The sequence below is a fragment of the Protopterus annectens genome, chromosome 8.part1 (genome assembly GCF_019279795.1).
Source record: "Protopterus annectens isolate FY-2018-M chromosome 8.part1, PAN1.0, whole genome shotgun sequence".
Taxonomy (NCBI): domain Eukaryota; kingdom Metazoa; phylum Chordata; order Ceratodontiformes; family Protopteridae; genus Protopterus; species Protopterus annectens.
The window spans coordinates 407,122,678-407,142,168 of record NC_056742.1 but is presented as its reverse complement, the minus strand read 5'-3'; the positions used below and the strand labels follow the sequence as shown (position 1 = coordinate 407,142,168).

General features: G+C 43.8%; 1 protein-coding gene across 2 annotated transcripts in view; it reads right to left on the bottom strand.

Moving 5' to 3' along the window:
• Positions 1–19,491, bottom strand: part of HEATR3 (HEAT repeat containing 3) — a 603,471-nt gene that overhangs the window by 410,925 nt on the left and 173,055 nt on the right. For both annotated transcript variants that reach the window (XM_044081978.1, XM_044081979.1), the window contains one exon: positions 4,610–4,719. In XM_044081978.1, coding sequence (XP_043937913.1) covers positions 4,610–4,719 — 110 coding nt within the window. The remainder of the gene's footprint in view (positions 1–4,609; positions 4,720–19,491) is intronic.

The following is a 19,491-nucleotide window of genomic DNA, read 5'->3' as shown; positions in this document are numbered from 1 at the left end:
GTCTGTTTTGATCAAGAGCACTCCTGGTCTACGGTTGACCTTGAAAGCTATTATAGCCCTGTGCACCACCAGCATTTCCTTCAGGTTGGTATAGGGGGGTTAGATCTCCCTGATCCCAGGTGCCCTGAGTGCACGTTTCCTTAAGTGAGCCCCCCAGGCTGTGTCTGAGGCATCATGGTGATGGTCTGGCCTTAGGAAAGGGTGATAAAGGGTAGACCACTGTTCAGGATACAGACTTCTGCCCACAATAAAAGTTCTTTCCTTAAAGCAGGGAATCAGAGATAGCTTGGTGCTCCAGTGACTGTGAGTGTTGGTACCATAGGTTTCTGAGGTACCACTGTAGTTTTCTCATGTGGAGTCTGCCCAAAGGAACCAACAAGATGCAGGATGCCATGTACCAGAGTGCTTGCAGGAACTTCCTTGCTGTGAGGTGGGTCCTGCAAGCTAGCTGAGAAAAACAGAGGGAAAGAAAGCTCTGCTTCTCTGGAGAGAGGAAGGCTATTTGGGTAGATGTGTCCAGGAGAATGCCTAAGAATGTTATCTGTCTTGTGGGCTGACATTGGGATTTTTCCCTGTTGATGGTAAATCCCAGAGAGGTTAGGAGGGTTTGGACAAAGATAAGATCCTGCAAGAGTTTCTCCTTCGTGTCTGCCTGGATGAGACAGTCATCCAGATGGGGGTAAATCTGTATGATTTGTTGTCTGCAAAAGGCAATGACAGGAACCAGGCACTTGGTGAAGACTCTGGGTGGATTAGATAAGCCAAAGGGCAGAGCAGAGAACTGAAACTGTTCCAAGCCTGCTCTGAAGCGTAGGAAACTCCTGCAGGACTCCCTTATGGGGATATGGAGGCAGGCATCTTTCAGATCTCGGGTCACTAGCCAAGCATTTGGTGCCAACATTGGCAAGAGTTTTTCAAGGGTTAGCACTTTGAATTTTGGCACTAGGAGGTACAGATTGAATGTGGCTAGGTCTAGAATAGGTCACCAGGAGCCCTCTTTTCTGGGTACTAGGAACAACCTTGAGTAAAAACCTTTTCCACTGTTCTTCTGGTACTGGCTCCACTGCTCCTTGAGTACAGACTTTTTTGAATCTGGCAGATGACCTCTGTCCTCTGATTTGCTAGTATGTCTGGAAACCCTGATCATCTGGGGTTCTCTATGAAAGTGAATTTGTACCCTTGGGAAATGATGTTTATGACCCACTGATCTGTTCTGATGGTTTGCCACTTACTTAAGAATAGGGAAAGCCTTCCTCCTAGCCTGTGGGGGGGGGCAGAGGGGAGAGGGGGAGTCGTGAGTCTTTAGGGTAGGGAGCAGACTTATAACTCCCTTGTCTAAGTGTAGTAGAAGCCCACTTTCTAGCCCTCTGCTGGCTTTGCTGCTGTTGCCTGGACAGCCTATCTCTGCGTCCTTTCCTTTGCACAGCTTTTTCTTGGGCAGGAAAAAACACTGCTTGGTAGGAAAGCCCCTGCTGAATCTGGGGGGGGGGGGGTTGTACCTGCAGGAAGTCTTTGACCTGGCCTTATCTTCCATTTTCTTAATCACTTCCTCTGCCTTATGGCCGAAGAACTGTTCCCTATCCAAGGGGGTGTCCAGAAGTTTTGATTTAACCTGGTCAGGCAGAGGTTGCTCTCAACCATGCATCCCTTCTAATGGCTGATCCAGAAACTGCAGCCCTGCTAGAGGCTTCTAAAGCATCAAATCCGCAATGCAGGGCATGCTTAGCCACTTGAGAGATGAAGTGAATCAGATCTCCAGTTCTCTGGTAGTAGAACTCTCTGGTAAGGTGAAAATGTTCTGCTTTAATAACTCTAGTGTATTCTGTTGACATTTAAGCATTTGGAATTTACAACTGAGAGCTCTAATGGCTAGGGTAGTCAAAGTGTTTTCCTTTTTGCCCCATCGGTTCAAGGCTCTGCTCTCTTTGTCAGAGGGTATTGTATTTTTGGAGGAACTGGCCCTAGCCCCTTTGGGTCCCTGAGTAATGACCTATGGGTCAGCTGCAGGGTTCTTGAACAATTACTTATGGGTATTAGGCACCCTGTAATATCTATCAGGGTTTCTGGGTGCATGGGGCAGGGCATCAGGGGTGAGACCAGACTCCAGGAAGACATCCTCCACCACATCCAGATTGGGAGGAATGGCTAAGGGTTTGTGTTGTGGTAAGTCCAGGAACTCTCTCAATCTCTTCTTTGATTGGGGGTAGTCCTGAACCTCCCAATGGAAATGCTCTCTGAGGGAATTTAAAGTCTCCCCAAATGAGAGGTCCTCAGGAGGGGATGCAGAAGGAATAGCTTCCTCAGCATCTGAATCCTCAAGGGCTGCCAGGGGCTGTTGTTCAGTGCCAGAACCCAGAAATTCAGAGTTCTCTGACTCAGGCTCTGAAAGCACCTCTGGAGAAAGGTCCCTTTTTCTTTTGGCTGGGGTAGCTTGAGCAGACTGTTTATGCCTGATGACAGAGATTAAATCTTCAGCCATCCTAAGTAACAGCTGAAACTGAGTAGGTTGGGTTGTAGGTAGTTGGTGACTGAGCACAGAGGAAGGAATTTTCCTAGGAGTGGCCTTGTTCTTAGGCCTCAGTGATTCAATGGGCTTAGATTTGATTATGACTGGTGGCGTGGCCGTCAGTTTTTGTCTGGCATCGGTCATCCGAAAGGCCTCCTCGGAAGCCGGTGCCTGCAAAGCGGCTCCAGACCCAACCATGGGACTGGCAACTGACAATTCGGAAGGAAAAGCCTGATCCAGCGGCGTACTGGACTCCAAAAAGGGTCTCAGTAGAGGCCTGTGATGGCTCTACAGTTGTCATCAGTGGCTGCGCATGCGCCTCACTGAGTTCGCCGTGCTAGTGGACTGTAAGCTGGCTGACTTCAGGTTTGAGTCATCTGTGGGCCTAACCTTCTGTGGTCTCTTTCCTTTTCTCGGTCTCTTTCCTTTTCTCTTTTTAAGAATTTCCACAGTAGACTGATCGACAGATGCCACTTCGCGTTGGTAACTACTCTCCCTGAAATGCCTAGCTACAAAATCAGCTCTTTTACAGATGGTCCTAGCGTTAAATAAGGCACAGAACTGACACCCTGGGGCATTGTGGACTGGGTCTAAATAAGTTACACACAGATTATGAAAGTCTTGGTGTGGTATTTGTTTTCCACAGCAGAGACAGTTATTTACTTTCTCGGACATCGGTTAAGTGCAAGAAAAGAATCCCCAACGTGGCACTTAGCTTTAGTAGTTTTCTCCCTCACTATGGCAATGGCTGACCGATGCACTCGCAAACTGCTTCTGCTTCGGGCTCCATGGCAAGAAAGACTGATGTAATGGCATCGGCTGCCTCGCTTTATAGCCCTGACAACCTGACATCAGTCTCACGCGACCTGTAGCCGACGCAGGAGGGAAATTCTTTACTCTGGTATTCGGGCCGCTGAGGGCTACCCAACAGGGATAACCCACAAATGCTGACTACAACAGTGAAACACGAAGAACATCTAAAAGGCTTTGGTGTACTGGCTGGACGTTGGGCTATCCTTGGCAGGAGATCCCTTAGATACAGAATACTGCAACAGTAGTATGGAAGGGCATCTGCCTTTTCTCACTAAGAAAACAGTGCAAAGTTTTTGTATATAAAATATGCTGCTTGTTTGAATGTCCCCAAAGTGTTGACATTTACTAAAACTGTAATAAGAGAATAAAAAGAACAAACATGATCATAAGATCTTTGACAGTCAAAACTAATGATCAATTTATACCCTGATAATTTTCAGAAATATTAAAGACAGATTTCTTTACAAAAAGAGCCACTAAAAGCTGAATTTCTATTTGTGCAATAAAAATGTTCTTCAGGTGAGTGGATGATTTGCAAAATTCGAAAACAAGAATACCTGAAAAATGCTCATACCGGTGTCGGTGCACTACATGAGAATATTTGGTTTCTACAGGGAATTAAGCCACAGATTTGTATTTTAAGATCCAGAAAAACAAAAGTAAGGCATTATATAATCCTTCTGCAGTGAACAATAGGTCTATATTACGTGATCGAATGGTCAAATAGTCAACTCATAATAATCGAACCGCCATGTCGAACGGAAAATAAAATAAAAAAAAACACCCAAACAAACCATTTAAATGCTCTACGCAGAGGGGCAAGCCCCCCTGCACCCCACCTCCCCTCTACTTAAATATACCAACTCTGAGATGGCATTACAGTGCAGACAATGGAAAACGTCCATTTCTGTACTGTACAGAGATCTCCACTGAACCGTTCGACATTGTAGCAGTTCGATTATTACGGGTCAACTATTACGTGTTAAACAATTTGACCATTCGATCACGTAATATAAACCCTGAACAATGAGGCATGAGCAGATATAAAATTTTCTTTATATACTTCAGCTAGTCGATGAACCAGTTGCTTTTTCTGTACACACAAGGTTTAATAAAAGGAAATGTGACAAAAAACATTTTCTCTCCAGACATGGTCTCACATAAGATATATCTACAGGATAGTGCCACTACATATGGGAAGCAAACAAGGTGTCAGATACAGCCAAAAGTCAGTGAGGGCAAAGATTAAATGTTCCTAAAATGTTAGTGCTGTGCCTGCAGCAAACTCACCTGCTGAAACAGACAGCTCTTTGTGCGTAGGGAACTTCTGTAAACAACGCAGCAAAATGTGCAGAAGGTTCTCCTTATTGAACACCGACACAGCGGTACTGCTGCTTTCACTAGTGAAACAAAAACGTAACAAATTAGAGCCCTCAGAAAAGAAGCAAAATCCACTGCATCTTTCTTTACAGTCATCTCTTCAAAGAATCCAAACCACTAGCCCCACTTTGCAGAATAAATATGTTACTTAGGATTCAAAATGAAACATGAAGTGAATAATGTGGTGAGAGTCATCTGAATGTCCCAAGTTATCAAAAAACAAATGTGCAGATAAAATGCAGATCACTTAATACATCAAAATTTTATGAATGAGTAACTATCCATACATTCACTTAGGCAAAGTATTTTCACCAAATAGTATATCTGCTGATATCATAAAGAAGTAAATTACACATAATTGGCAATTGTAATCCATTTCCAGAAATGGCTACTGCACTGGTTTAAACTGGTTTAGAAGGCAACTGATTTTGACAGTGATGCAAAACCAGAGCTTGCAACAGCAAGTGTTTGAAGATACTTTCAGAGTTCAAGGGAAAATTTTTAAACAAATCTCCAGCCACTTGACTTAATTATCATGGACTGACAGGAAACACTTTTCAAAGCTCCCTCAAACTGGAGATGGGAAAGCGTTTTAAGGTTTCAGATGCTTAGCAAGGAGTTTTATAGGTTCATAGGTAGGTACTAGGCTATCAACCCAAGGGCATGTGTGTAAGCATAGCCAACAAGGTTCCCTGGCTTTCACCACCCAAGAAAGTTTTTTTCCTGTGCCCCTGTCGAGCAGAGCCACAGAAGTGATCCCGAGGGTGAATTTCCTATTTCCCATCCACTCATCAAGATTTTTATTGAAGAGTGCTAATGAGGAACTCTGCTTTACACAGACAGGTAGCTTGTTCCAGAGTATGGGAAGTCTCTGGGACAGGAATCTATCCCTCCAGCATGTTCTGTTTATTGTGGTGACAAGTTTTAGGTCCCTGAAGCGTGTAGCTCGGAGGGATTGGGATTTCTTTAGGTGTAGCATGTCCAACAGCTCTGGGTTTGACATAGCTTTGTATGTTAGGCAGAGGTCACCTCGGAGTAGGCGATATGCTATGGAGTACAGCTGAAGTTTTTTGAGATGGTCAGCGTAGGGCATCTATTTGAGTCCCGTAATCCTCTTTGTGAGGTATTTTTGTGGCCTTTCTAGCTGTTACAGATGTCTTGTGAGGTACATTCCAAAAGGGGGCGTTGTACTCAATACAATAATGGGTCTAATGAGAGCCGAGTAGAGGGGAACAATGACTTCTTTTCTCCAGGATGAGAACCCTTTCATGATCAGGTGTGTCGCATAGAAGGATTTCCTGACTACTGTGGCAATGTGATTGTCAAAGGAGAGACTACTGTCCACCTGAGTCCCAAGGTCTCTTACCACACCTTCGGTGTTAAGTGGACTGCCGCCTATGTGGTAGTTCATGGGTACAGAGTTTTTACCAAAGGGGATGACAATGCACTTTTTGGCATTGAGCTTGAGGCCGTGGCTCTGACACCAGGCCTCAGTCTCAATGAGGCCCTTCTGTAGGATGTCCACGTCGTTCGGTGACTCAGCTATGGCACCTAATTTGCAGTCATCTGCGAATTTCGCCCACCAGAGGCCTTCTGTGTCAGCCTGTACTTCTAAGTAGTAGACACCGAACAGGAGAGGACCGAAGACTGAACCCTGTGGTACTCCACTTGTCACAGATTTGAAGTCAGATTTGGAGTCTGCAACTTTTACAGTGCGAGTTCCGTCAGTGAGCCAGTTGGCAACCCATCCTGCGATGTATGGATTTATACCCAGTTTATTGAGTTTATCTAGGATTCTAGAATGGAGAATAGTGTTGAAAGCCTTGGCGAGGTCAAGATAGGCTGTGTGAACTGCCTTACCCTCGTCTACAGCTTTGGTGAAGAAGTCAATCAAGTTCAGTAGGCTTGATCTGCCCTTCACAAACCCGAACAACTGGGTGGGGTCCAGAGTTTGGAGGTTACCAATGTCTTTGTTTATGAGTTCCATGATCCGAACAACTGGGTGGGGTCCAGAGTTTGGAGGTTACCAATGTCTTTGTTTATGAGTTCCATGATGATACATTCCATGGCCTTGCAAACCAGGCTCATCAGGTTAATAGGGTGGTAGTTTTTACTGCATTTTTGTAATCTTACAATGACATTCTAACAGAACTATTTCATCTTCTTAGTATAAACATTAAAATGGAACACTCTTCAAGAAGTCTCAAAGTAACTTATGCCACAGAGAATATTCAGTGTCTTTACTATTTGATATGAAATGAATACAATAAAAGGACACTGACCATACACAGAAATAACTGTTATGTTCTTACCTTAACAGTTAATCTAAAAGAGCACCCATTTCTCGTGGTAGTACAGCTGGGTTTATTATCTCTTCCTTTCTAGATTCTGCATTTTCCTCACAAGCTGCAGAACTATTGGCACGCACTCTATGATATCACATATCACATGGAAAAAGTGCCCAACCCAATCCTACCAGTGTAAGCAAACCACTAAGCAAGCATACTTCCTGTAAATCAAGATAAGAACAATTAAGATAAGGTGCCTACACCATTTTCAGAACTATATAAATACATACCTGCCTGGATAAGAAAGAAGGGCAACAACACCCAGAAGACACTAGGAGTCATACAAGCACAAGGGGAAACAGACAGAAGGTACTTTGGAACTATTAGGAATGGTTTCACTACATATCAGCTAAACAATATCACCTGTAATCTTTCCTTAGAGAGTAAACCACTGAAATAAATCCCAAACAGTATAAACATTCAAATGCCAGAAGCCAGGAGGTAGCCAAGATGAAAAATCACAGAAAGCAGACCCCTGAAGTACACAGCAGTTATCAAAGAAGGCCAAGTTCTTGGAAACACAGTTTTAGCTATAATTCTTGATGAAGTTTTGACTAGATGATCAAGTGACCAAAGCACAAATGTCCAAACAGCCACATCTCTGAAGCAGGCACTGGAAGTAGCCATGCCACACCTAAGGTGGAGTGGGCTCTGACAACAGCACTTTCCAGTGTGTTGCAGCAAAACATGACACAATTTGTATCCCACATGGAGGTTTGTAACTGTCCGCCCTTCACTCCCACCAGTGAAAGATAAGTTGTTCTGTCTTCCTAAATTCAAAAACTCACATTAGCTACTGCATCAGCTGTCACTGTAAGGCCAGGGTGTGAATTAAGATTTCCCTCTTCTTCAGTTTCTGCTACTATGAAGAAAAAAGAATGGATTAGTTTAAAGCACAATTGGTTTTGAAAGGAAAAAACCTCAAACCAAAGTGATTCTTTGTCCTAGTGAAAGGCCACATCATGTGGTTCAGCATGACTGAAGGCCTGAAACTCTGAAAACCTGCAAGAAAGGTGATGTCCACCAAGAAAATATTTCATATGCAACACAATTCAAAGCCACCAAGTCAGCAAGCTGAAAACAAGGGATAGCCAAAGACTGTCAATAATGAAGTTCAAGTCCCACAAAGGACAGTGTTTCTTCAAAGAATGACAGAGATGCATAACACAGTTAAGAAGGTGTTTGTCCAACCCTGCCATCCACAAGTTTAGGGGGGTGAGAAGGAGCTAATAAAGGCACCCTGACTATGAGGTAAAGCCAAATCTTACAGTATTAAATGTACACTGACCAAAAGGGAAGACAGAGAATAACTGCCTAAACAGATAATCTCTAACTTTGTAAAAACATTCCTGGTGACTTTTACTCATCTTTTGACACTGAGGCTGGGATATCTGGTAGAAACAATGATCTACAGCAAAATGGGCTTTAAGGTGGAGCCAGCTGTCACCCTAACCAGGAGGAGATTTCTCTGGCTTATAGAGGGAGGATTTTCAACACTGACAGAGTTACCATCGCTGACATTAAAGAGCAACAAGGGTGAGTCTCAATCTTTCCTCCCCAAATTCTACAATGAAACATAAAATCAGGGGCAATATAGTAAATTTAACAGGAATCTTTCCCGTCACTTAGATGAAGAATGTGTCCACTACTAGACAAACCCCCTGACCCACCGTGCAGTATACAGCAGAGAATCCTGTGTGTAAACAGCTCAGTCTCAGGAGTACCGATCTAAACCAAACATCTCAGAGTTACGCTAGTTCATTCACTTCATTCAGGATATGAACTACTGATAACAAAAGCTGAGATGACCTCCTCACCTTGCCAACAAAGCACCCTAATTTAGGACCTGTCAAAGGTTTGGGTGTAATTGGGAGAAATCTACTTTTATGTTACAGGGGACTGTCCACCAGTCTAGGGTCAGAAAAAGATCCATGAGCATGTGGTAGCTCTGCAGCCACTAACACCTCATAGTCCAAAGCAGCACAGAAGTAGATGCAAACAAGAGAGCGGGCCCAGGACTGAGCAAAACAAGACACCACCATCCACAGGCTTTCTTTCAGTCTGACATGCAGCAACTCTGCTGATCCTCTCCCTGTCACTCCAGCCAAGAGCATCCACCATTGTGTGAGCATGGGTTGCTATTTTAAGCTGATGAGTTTTTCAATGATACCAGAGTGGGCAGTCATCGAGATAGAGTGGTATGGTTATCGAGGTGACCATATACTGCCTGGTTCTAGGTCAATGGTTTTGGTGACTTTTTGAAAAAGTCAGCCAGGTTTAAAAGCCAAATCTGCACGGCTGACCAAACTGGGTTGGATCCAAGAGTCTCTATATATTCCCCCATTGTTGCCATTAATGTCTCTCCTTTCCTCTCCTTGGTGGCTAAGATAATAATTGCATCAAGCTAAATGGGCACCGTTTCCAGGGTCTTCCACAGTTGCAGTGCACCCTCAAGCATGTAAGTGACTGTGTGAAGCCACAAGCAGTGTCAGCAGTAACACCCAAATGATGCAGGACAGTCAAGCCCTGTAACTTTAATGCACTCTCACAGCACTAGAGAAAAATTAGTAAAGGAGAGTGTCCATTTCCATGCTGATAAAAACAATCGTTTGAAATAGGATCAAAAAGGAATGCTCCCTGTTAATGGTTATCCCCAGAAACTGCAACCATGGCAGCATTCACCACAAGGATGCCACCAGAGAGTCCCTCAAAAGAACTGCAAGGAGACATTCACTGAGGTAAAGTAACACATCAGGTTCCTTCTCCTGCAAAGCTTCTTCTACAGCAATCAGTACTTTGGTGAAGATCAAACAGATGCACTCTGGGCAACTATCCCACCTAAGGGGAACTGAAGGACTTTTCCATGGAGTAGTTACAAAACTATCCATAGTGCACAGCATTCCCATCTAGATCCCCTGCAACAGAACAGAAATAAGCCCTAACAGCCCTGTCTGAAACATGATGTACTGAAAGATCATGAAGTCACCGAGGTCCAAGACAGGTCAAAAGCCTTCTGACCTCCTATGTAACCAAAAGGAATGAGTAGAACCCTTGAGCATTTTTTAAAAAGCGGGACAGTCTCTATAACCCATATGAGGAGTAGAGTCTGAGACTCTCTCCATAGTAAGAAGAGATAGCTTTGCCTCTGAAAAGAACCCTTTCTAATGGAGGGCTTAAAAGCACTAAGAAATTACCATTCATGACAACAGCAAAAACTCAATCCATGTGATGACTCTTCAAGCCATGGCAAACTATTCAGAACCCCTACACTCATAGGCAGCCCTACAGGATAGTCTGAACTGCAACTAGTGGACCAGTGGAGGCATCTTCTTGGGCAATTTGGCTAGCATATATGGAAGCAGTAAGACCATGGGACACTTGGAATTGTCCTTCTTGGACTGCAAGTAGTAGGTCTCTTCTTCGGGGGGAAGGGCAAGCCTAGGGGGAGGCAGTGGGGCAAAAAGGACATCACAGAGATTTTCAATAATGAAAATGACCTGCTTCTGGTTCAATAGGTCCTACGTGGAGAAAATTATAATGTTAGATGTCCAAAATGCCGAATGACACGACACCAAACATAGAAAACGTTGAAAACAGGAATCTGAGAAGATCACAATATAGCAGGGTCCAGGAATTTGCCCTTTCCCTGCTGTAGTGAGATCTTGTAGTCAGTAGATATATATATATATATATAATTAGCAAGGGAAGTGCAGCCCCCCCACACACCATTGGAATGAAGGGGGGGCTCTCCCCTCCTTCCGCACAGAAGGCATGAAAACGTTTTTGAACTTTTGAAGTTTCAATTTTTTTTTTTTTGTCTAAATAATGCCATTCAGCATTATAGACTTATACTGGTCCTGTGAAGGCTGGCTGAAAAACACTTCCTTTTTGAAACAGTTGCCCATAATGGGCCACCTGTGCTTTTCCTTGAGAATGGAAAGGCTCAGCCAGCCCTTCATGAAGAAAACACACACTTCAGCCTGATGCTACATTCACAGCAACAGCACTGCTAAAATTACAACAACCCACATGATAGCCCACTGTAGAAAGCTTAGCCTCATGGCCACTTCCTCCTTAAGCCCAGACTCTGGGAGAAGAAAAAGCTTTTCCAGCACCTGATCTATTAGGGAGGACTAGAATCTAGAGAATGACCGATGTGGTGGCAACTACATGGTCAGTTAAAGAATGAGTTCCACCATTTAGAAAGTGGGAGCAAAGAACATTAGCAACACCCTTGTGCAACTGATGGACACCACATGGGATAAGAAAAGAGGGGGAAGACAGGGTCCTACATGACCCTGAAAATGTTTTTATTTCAGCCAACAACATTAAGGAAGAGTCACAGATAGCTCCAAAACTCCATAAAATATGTGGCTTTAGTCAGTTTAACTTAAATTATACACTACTTCCATAAGTCTGAACAATGAAAAAAGATGGAGGTTCTTGTGGATTTTAAGATTTTCCAGACCATGACTCTAATCCATGGATTTAATCTGAGGGTACAAGACAGCCAAGTCCAGGATGACCCCTCTGAAACAAAACATACCTTGGGCTCACAACCTAAGACAACATTCAATAGAGGCAAAAAAATCTTAAAAATATTTTTGAGGGTAGTCACAACAATTCAGGAAAAAGACAGGCTGTCCAAAATGACTAAATGTTTATTTTACAAATATATAAATGATGGCCCTTATGTTACAGCAGAGACAAAAATGTGCAGGAAAGTACAGTTTTGTACCTACCATAAATGTAGATGTCCGAACTGGATAGCATCTGCAGTCATAACAAATGGGTTGTCCTGTCGTCAGGCAGCCCTTCGGTCGGCCGGATTCCAAAGTCCGGGTCCGGCTTTGGCTGATGTCGCGCACCACCCGTCATCTCTGCTGGTCTTCGGGTATAAAGGCATCAGCCGACGCCATTTTCCTCAGTGTTTCTTGCCCCAGATGCCAATTGCCCTCTTGGAAAGCTAAATTTTGGATAAATGCCAATGTTTCCAAAATAGTAGAAGGCAAACACAAAAAATAAACATGTATGTACATATATACAAACAAATACACCATAAGAGACTCCCCCCCTAGCTAGCTATTAGGAGGGTAAATACCCTAGGAGTACCGCAGAGGGGAAGGAGGGAGGGTAATCCTGACTGCAGATGCTATCCAGTTCGGACATCTACATTTATGGTAGGTACAAAACTGTACTATGTCCTTCATGGATGCATCTGCAGTCATAACAAATGGGTAGAATACCATAGCCAAACTAGGGGAGGAGGAAAAATAATTATGGTGTAGTCAGGATCCCTTGCAGAACAGCAGTGGCAAACCCTGCTCGGGATCTAGAATATAGAGGTAAATTATAATGCTTGGCAAATGTATGCACGGAGGTCCAAGTAGCCGCCTCAATAATGTCCTTGGTTGCCACTCCTCTTAAGAAAGCTGTGGTAGTGGCTGTAGCCCTTGTAGAATGAGGTCTTATGTTCTGTGGAATTGGTTTTCCATGGTAGGAGTAACAGAATCTTATGCAATTTCCTATCCATTTGGAGATTGTCTGTTTGGAAATTGCTTTTCCTTCCCTTCCTGTTGCATAGGCTACAAAGAGCTGGTCAGTTTTTCTGTTACCTTTGGTTCTGTCCAGGTAGTAGCGTAACTGTCTATGTACATCCAAGGTATGCATTATTCTTTCACCTCTGTTTTGTGGATTGGGAAAGAAGGTAGGTAGGTGGATTGCCTGGTTTAAAGACACTCTGGATACCACCTTAGGCATAAATGTAGGATTAGTTCTCATGGACACTATCTTGATGGAAGATTAGGAAGGGTTGCACTGCCATTAAGGCCTGTAGTTCCGAAACCCTTCTTGCTGAAGTAATAGCCAGTAGGAAAGCAGTTTTCCATGACAGGTGTTGTAGATCTGCTGTTGCTGCTGGTTCAAACGGAGGGAGTGTCAACTTTTCTAGTACAAAATTCAAGTCCCATGCTGGTAATGGTGGTTTCCTAGGAGGTTTTACATTTTTGATCCCTCTGAGGAACTGCCTGAGTAGAGGATGTGAAAAGACAGGAGAATCAAAGCTGTATTCTGCTGAAATAGCTGATGCGTATCTTGATGGAGGAATAGGACAGGCCTGTATGTAGAAGCTCTGCCAAGTACTCCAGAATGTTAGCAATATCTATGTTCGACACATCTTTTCCTCTTTCAGCACTCCAAATGACGAACCTTTTCCATTTTCCTGCATAGTTCCTTCTTGTTGAAGGTCTGCGGGCTTCAAGGATAATGTCTTTAACCCTTTGTGAAAGGTCTGGGTTAGTTACTGCTATGTGATGTTCCAGGCAGTCAGTTGCAAGGTTTTTAGGTTTGGATGTATGATGTTGTAGTTGTTCTGAGTTAACATCAGAGGCATCAGGGTATTGACCACATTTTCTCCCGAGACATGCTCCTCAGCAATGGGTACCAGTGTTGTCTTGGCCAGTTTGGAGCTATCAGAATTATCCTTGGACGTTCCTCTTTGATTTTCAGTAGTACCTTGTGCATCAAGGGAAGAGGTGGAAATGCATATGCTGTCAGGCCTTTCCAGCTGAAGGATAGAGAGTCCACCTTCCATGCAAGTGGGTGGAATGTCCTTGTGCAGAATTTTTGAGCTGGTGATTTTGGGGAAGCTTAATAGATCTATTTGTGGCATTCCCCATTTCTTTGTGATGGCCTTGAAGATGTCCGGGTGTAGCATCCATTCGTGAGCATCCGAGGTGGTTCTGCTTAAAATGTCTGCTAGGGTGTTCTTTTCCCGGTACAAAAATTGCCTGTAACTGGATGTTGTAGCTGAGAGCCAGATTCCAAAGGTCCAAAGTCATTCTGCATAGGGGGTAGGAATGAGTGCCTCCCTGTTTGTTGATGTACCACATGACTGTGGTGTTGTCTGTCCTTATCATCAAATGGCCTTCTTTGAGGAATGGTCTGAATTTTAGGATTGCCAGTTTTACTGCCAGCATTTCTTTTTGGTTTATGTGCAGGTGCAGTTGGTCCTGAGTCCACAGTCCTTGTACGCATTTGTCCAGCATGTGTGCCCCCATCCTAGGTCTGAGGCATCCGTTGTGATGGTTTGGTTTGCTGGAAAGTTGTGGAAGGGTAAGCCTGGGTTTGACTGGCATGCCCGAGCCCACCATAGGAACTCCTGTTTTAAGCATGGGATTAGTGGTATTTCTGTTTCTAAGCTGTGCCTGTGTTGAGACCATAAATTCTTTAGGTACCACTGTAACTTTCTCATATGCAGTCTGGCATGTGGGACCAAGATTATGCATGAAGCCATGAAGCCCAAGGCCTGCAGAACTTTTCTTGCTGTTAGTTTGTTCTGCTTTGTTAATGCCAAGAAGTAAAGAGGGAGTTCTTTTTGTTTTTCTGCAGTTAGGAATGCCATCTGTTTTACTGTGTCCAATTCCCCAAGAAAGTTCTTGTCTGGGATGGTATCAGCCTTGACTTTTGTAAATTGACTGTGTATCCCAGGGCTTGTAGCAAGTAAATGACCCTTTGTAAATCTGTTGTCAGCTTGCTTTTGTTGTCCGCTTGTAACAGGCAGTCGTCCAGGTATGGATAAATTTGGATTCCCTGTACTCTGCAGTGAGCGATTACTGATGCCAGGCATTTTGTGAATACTCTGGGCAGTAGATAAGCCAAAGGGCAATGCTGAGAATTGATAATGCTCTGATCCTGCAAGAAATCTGAGGTATCTTCTGCAATTTGGTCGAATGGGGACGTGCAGGTATGCCTCCTTGAGATCTAGAGTTACCAGCCAACACTCCTTGCCCAGCATGGGAAGAAGTTGCTGTAGGGTCAGCATTTTGAATTTTGGGACAGTGATGTATGTGTTTAAGATGGACAGGTCGAGAATAGGTCTCCAGTTTTCTCTTTTCTTGGTACTAGGAAGAGTCTGGAGTAGAATCCTTTGCCCTGTTCTGTTATTGGTACCCTTTCCACAGCTCTCATCTTTATTAATTCCGCTATCTGGTGCAGGGCTTCTATTTTTTGATTTGGGGCAGGTTTGGCATTCCTCTTTTACTGGTAAAGTGTGGAAGTGGAACCGTAGCCTTGGTCTATGGTTTGCAAAATCCACTTGTCTTTTGTAATATAGTGCCAATTTTTGAGAATAAGGCTAACTTTCCGCCTAGTGGTGCTGCTATTTGCTTCCTGGTAGGCGGAGTCAGAGCCAAGTCACTGTGATTGTCCTGTTGCAGTGGCAGTGGTTGTGTCTGTGCCTCGGTTATTGCCTTACCACTGTCGTCCTCTGTAGGCACCTCCTCTGGATTGATTTCTGCCCCTAGAGCGTCTGTTCCTGCCCCTTTGTGATCTTGTGGAGTCAGGAAAGGACCAATTTTTGGCAGGCCAGTTCCTGCTAAACCTTGGGGCTGAACCTGTAGGAAATCTTTAACTGTTTGTACAGATTTTGCCTTCTCTTCCATTTTCTTCATTACCTGCTGGGCAGGTTCCCAAATAGACTGGCCTTATCCATAGGAGCATCCAATAGCTTAGCTTTAACATGATCCGTAAGACCTGTTCTTTCAACCATGCATGCCTTCTTATCACTGTGCCAGTCATGGCTGATCTAAATGAAGCCTCCAGTGCATCATAGCCACATTTTAATGAATGGTTACTAACCTGTTGGATGTTATTCACCATTTCTAATACATATTTCTTATCTAAAGATTCATCAGAGGACAGCTTTTTAATTAACTGATCAAGCATAAACTCTTGGTATTGGATCATGTGAAACTGACAGTTTAAAGCTCTAGCTGAGAGAGTAGCAGAGGTGTAGACTTTTTTCCCCCATCTCTCTAAGGACCTGGATTCCCTTTCAGAAGGAATAAGGTTTTTTGCTGTGGTCGAGGCTACTGCCTTAGGCCCCTGGGATATAGTTTCGGGGTCTGCAAGTGGGGCCTTGTATAGGTGGTGATGAGTGTCTGGCTTCTGGTTTGGCAGGGGCTGGAGGTAAAGAATCAGGTGCAGTGCAGACATCATTAAATGCATCGTCCACAACAGATAGGACAGGAGGTATAGCTAAGGGCCTATGTTGTGGTAAGTGTAGAAAAGTCCTAAGCCTTTTTCTTGAATCTGAGAAATCTTGTCCCTGCCATTGGAATTGTTCTCTCATGGCATGTAAGGTTTCCCCAAAGGAGAATTCCTCTGGTGGAGAGGCAGCTGGAATGGATTCTTCAGCATTTGAATCTTCATAATTGGAAAAAGGAGCCTCTGGCTGGTCTGTAATGTCTGAGTCATCCGCAGAATCATCAGAGGACACAGGCTCGGGGGGCTCTGCTCTAGGTCTCTTTTCTGGGGCTGAGAGGCCCTGTCTGGGTGAGATTGGGATCCCCTAATTAAGGATATTAAATCTTCTGCCAGAGTAAGCATTTGTGAACTAGAAGTGGGCCTGAGTGAGGGTGGTTTAACAGGCACTGATTTAGCTGATTTGGCTGCTTTAGCCCTGGCAAAGGCCTTAATGGACATGGCTGCAGGAGGCCTAGCAGCACCACGTGCTGGGGTAGAGATATCCAAAGGGATGGTGTCTGATAGATCAGTAGGAGCCACAGTTGTAGGCAAAATTTCTGAGGCTGATTCTGGTAAGGTAGTAGGAGCCTCAGTAGTAGTCATGGATTCGGCTGAAGATTGACCAGTTTTCTCGGTTTCGTCCGAAACAGAGACACTCGCGGCTTGCTTGACCGTGGTTTCAGCCGAAACCGCGGACCGCGAGTGTCGGTCTTTTTCTTTGCGTTTTTTAACAATTTGGGTAGTCGGAGGATCCGACGGCATAATGTACGCAAAATCTGAGCCGAAAAACTGTTCAGCAAACTCCGACCGACGCCTAAGCGTTCGTCGGTTGAAGGAAGCACAGGCCGAACAGGCTGCTACGTCGTGGTCTGGGCCTAAGCAAGGCAAACAGTAAGAGTGGAAATCTTTATGAGGTATTTGTTTCCCACAAGTTAAACAGTTATTGACTTTTTCTGACATCGGCTGAGGCAAGAAAGAGTCCCCAACGGGTACTTAGCTTTTAGAAGTCTTGAAGTAGTATTCGGTAGTAGTAATCTCTGGATCTGACCGACCGGCACTTGCGAACAGCTTCTGCTTCGGGCGCCACGCGGCAAGAAAGACTGGGGAAAATGGCGTCGGCTGATGCCTTTATACCCGAAGACCAGCAGAGATGACGTCGGGTGGAGTGCGACATCAGCCGAAGCCGGACCCGGACTTTGGAATCCGGCCGACCGAAGGGCTGCCTGACGACAGGACAACCCATTTGTTATGACTGCAGATGCATCCATGAAGGACATCATGTAACTTTTTCCAACAGAATGAAAGTGTATGTACCTTCCTGCACATCCCGCCCAGCCTTCGATATAGGAAAAACTAACAATGTCCAAGGATAGAATATACGAACATGAATACGACATTAGGCAACAAAAGTCTACGAACACATTATACAGACATACCATTTTATACAAAAATTACAACAGATTACTAATTTTTATTATTGATAATGTTTCCACTACAGGACGGGGTGGGAACAGTGAATTACATTTGGAAGAAAACTAATTGCAAATGCAGCTATGGTTAGATGCTATGAAGAAACCAGAACTGAATGGCAAATTTGCTATCAACTGTATTGTAAAACAGAGAACAGAAAAGTTCAACAATTTAACAGCTCAAGTATTCATTTCTATATGGTTTTCAGAGTTGTATAAGCCTCTATTAAGGCTAGTTCTTTTATCTATGATGATGCCTTCTTTAGCAAGGCGAAAGTGCTAAGATTTTGTACTTTGTGAACAAACTGTTTAATTTAAGGTCTAAGCAGTTTCAGATTTTTGCTCTGCTTGTGTATCTTCAGCATTTAAACACTACAACTGCCAGTTCCTACTTGAGCTTGCTGGAGGAGTTAAGGTGAGTTTTTTTCATTTATTAACTCTCCTACTAATATTTGCTCACAGGAAGGCAGCATTAGTGAAGCTGCCAAAAGTGGTGATGTCTATAGATTTTCCTATGACTGTGACGATCAACAATAAAGGTCATGAAGAAGGGCGTTCTCTCAAAGAGGGGAAAATGACCTCACAGTAGTAGGTGCCAGAAGTTTTAGACAAATTAAAAGTGAAGAACGGTGATGACTTGCTGTGCATGCAAACACCATGAGAGTTTTATGAAGAGTGCGACAGATGGTGGACATCAGGGGAAAGCATAATTCCCACAAACACAACGACGAGTATGAAAGGAGAAACTAGACGAGAAATACACTTATTTCTCTTTTAAGCTGTCTGGCTGTATAACTGAATCTGCTTATATTTAGCTCACCAAAAATAAAAGGAACAATAATAATTCCTTCAAAATGTTCCCAAGAAGGAAAAGGGAAATTTGCCAGGTGCACCTGAGAACATCCATCCAATATGATATGAGCTGTAATCCAGTTAATGACGATGTCATATGAGGGGTCGATAGTAGAAAATAATGAAAAAAATTACAAGTAACAGTAATCCTCCCCCCAGAATGAAGCCTGGTCCATCACAGTTTTATGAGTACGCTTATCTACAAAAACAGAGAAAGCAGAGACTCTGGTTTAAGCCAAACCTTAGATAAGCAACCTACCACTATCCTTAATTGTTGCCAGCAGTCGAGGCCCAACCTTATGATAAACATGACAAAGGTTAGCATGAGCAATTTTTGTCAATGCTGATGGACTACAAAAGAATAAATGGGAAGAGGATACAGGTAACATATAGTAAGTCTTGTAGGCTCAGGGTTGTTCTCTACATCAACATCACAAACCTTAAACAGTGTGAAAAAGGACCATAAAATCTGGGGCTTCTTAACATAAGCAGAGTAACAAATACAAGGTCAGCTTATCAAACTGATGCAATCAGGGTGTCTGCCCAAAACATATGTTCAGTGGGGAAAAGGGCAGTTGTGTAAAAGCTTACCATAGCAGTATAAGTTCTTCTCTTCACTGTTGTAGTATTCTTCACAACAGGGATCCCCTGCCTAGGGCAGCCTGACATCCAGGCCAGTACACCAAAGCCTTTAGGTTGTAATGGGTACACCATATGTCACATATATGCTCCCAATGCATGGTGTAGGGCATAAAGGTGACGCTCATATGTACAATCCTCAGAAATGAAAAGCCTCAGTAGGAACAACAGTCTAAGTATATCATCAGGTAACAGGCACATCCAGAAGGAAAAAGGACCAGGGGAAGGAGGGAGGGAGTGAATAGTGCAACGGTGAAGAGAATGACATCTACTCTTAAAGGTAATATTTTACACAGCTGTACTATGTCCTTCCATATCACTGTTGCAGCATTATTAATAATAGGAAGAAGGGAACAGCTCAGGAAGAAGACTGGGAGCAGAGCCTTCTGGGAAACCATGAAGAATAGCCCTGGCAAAACCAGCTCTGGCCCTAGAAATCATATCCAACTTACAGTGCTTG